The sequence below is a fragment of the Octopus bimaculoides genome, chromosome 30 (assembly GCF_001194135.2).
Source record: "Octopus bimaculoides isolate UCB-OBI-ISO-001 chromosome 30, ASM119413v2, whole genome shotgun sequence".
In the NCBI taxonomy this organism is placed as follows: domain Eukaryota; kingdom Metazoa; phylum Mollusca; class Cephalopoda; order Octopoda; family Octopodidae; genus Octopus; species Octopus bimaculoides.
In genome coordinates this window covers 6,694,112-6,695,890 of record NC_069010.1, presented here as the reverse complement: position 1 = coordinate 6,695,890, position 1,779 = coordinate 6,694,112, and the positions used below count along the sequence as shown (strand labels likewise).

Genomic DNA, 1,779 nt, shown 5'->3' with positions numbered 1-1,779 from the left:
TCAATGAAATAAGTACCAGTTGAATACTGGGGTTGATGTAATTTCAGCCCCTTGCAAGACAAAGATCCTTTGAGAGGGGAGGAGGCATAGGGGGAGGTGATCTTGTGTCAGATGATGAATGGTTAGAATAACAAATATTTTATTAAACCTCCCTCTAAAATCTTGTCTATGTTGAAAATTAACTGAAACCTATTAGCAGCAGTCTACCAATTAAAAATATAATTACGAAAGAGTTAATCTATGCTTTTATCTCTCTCATCTCCTCTTGTTTCAGTTTGGTTGGTTATCCTCCATTCTCTGAAGACCGGAAAGACATGCCTCTAACAAAGCAGATTTTAACAGGGACCTATATATTTAGTTCACCCTATTGGGATAATATTTCAGTAGCAGGTAAGTACCTTCTTTTTTTGGAGAATCATATTTCTTTCTGAAGAACTGGTGGTGGCCCCCTCAAAAAACGAGCCTGCAATTTAAGGGGGTGAGGGTAAAGATGATGGTCAGTGGTAGTAGTGGTAAAGATGGTGGACGTGAGTTTCTTGACCACACTATGGTGCCTGCACCTATATGTATTTCTGGAAAATTCGAACCTGAAACTCCAAATAGTTGTTTCTTAGTGAATATAGGCGAAGACCTGTTGGGGCAAGTGAAATCGAAATCGTGATGGCACTTGTGCCAGTGGAGGCTAAGAGCACCATCCGAGCATGATCATTGCCAGAGCAGCTGTCTGGCTTCCGTGCCAGTGGCACGTAAATAGCACCATTTGAGCCTGATCGTTACCAGCGTCGCCTTACTGGCACTTGTGCCGGTGGCATGTGAAAAAACATTCGAGCGAGGTTGTTGCCAGTGATGCTGGACTGGCTCCTGTGCAAGTGGCACATAAAATACACCATTTTGAGCATGGCCGTTGCCAGTACCACATGACTGGCCCTCGTGCCAGTGGCACATAAAAGCACCCACTACACTCTCGGAGTGGTTGGCGTTAGAAAGGGCATCCAGCTGTAGAAACTCCGCCAGATCAGATTGGATCCTGGTGCAGCCATCTGGCTCACAAGTCCCCAGGAGGAGGAGTAGTAGTAGTAGTACAACAACAACACCCTGTTTTCGCATGTAAATTTTTATCTACTTTCAGCAAAGGACCTCGTGCAGAAAATGTTGACTGTTGATCCTAACCAACGCATTACTATCCAGGAGGCCTTTTCTCATCGCTGGTTGAAGGTAAATAGAAAAATATTTAAACAAAGTTTGAATTTTCTCCCTGATTTTATTTTATTTTTAAAAGAATCGTCAGCCATTTAATTAAATAGAGATTAAATCGAATTATTGGGTTGGTGCATAATTCTTGCGGCTTTTTTTCAACAAAAACAATAACATGTAACAAAAACATCTATTTCTATTGGTCTCTTTTGCGAACCACTAAGTTACTGAGATGTAAACGCACCAACACTGGTTGTCAAGTGGTGGTGCTGGTGCTGGAGAAAGCACAGTTGTGGCTCTGTGGTAAGAAGCTTGCTTCCCAACCACATGGTTCCAAATTCAGTCCCACTGCAGGCCACTTTGGACAAGTGTCTTCTAATATGTCCTCGGGTCGACCAAAGCCTTGTGAGTGGATTTGGTAAACAGAAACTGAAAGAATCCCGTCGTATATATATGTATATATATATATATATATATATGTATATATAAAGTCGTTGGATAAAGTTGAGCACAAAAATGTTGACATCGAATGGTAAATAATTAAATAAATGGAATAAAAATCGATCGTGTTGTAAGTCTCTATCC

General features: G+C 41.3%; 1 protein-coding gene across 1 annotated transcript in view; it reads left to right on the top strand.

The window, feature by feature from the left end:
* Nucleotides 1-1,779, top strand: part of LOC106878443 (serine/threonine-protein kinase Chk2) — a 19,014-nt gene that overhangs the window by 14,263 nt on the left and 2,972 nt on the right. Inside the window, exons 13-14 of the mRNA XM_014927653.2 lie at nt 275-390; nt 1,130-1,215. Of these exons, the coding sequence (XP_014783139.1) occupies nt 275-390; nt 1,130-1,215 (202 nt within the window). The remainder of the gene's footprint in view (nt 1-274; nt 391-1,129; nt 1,216-1,779) is intronic.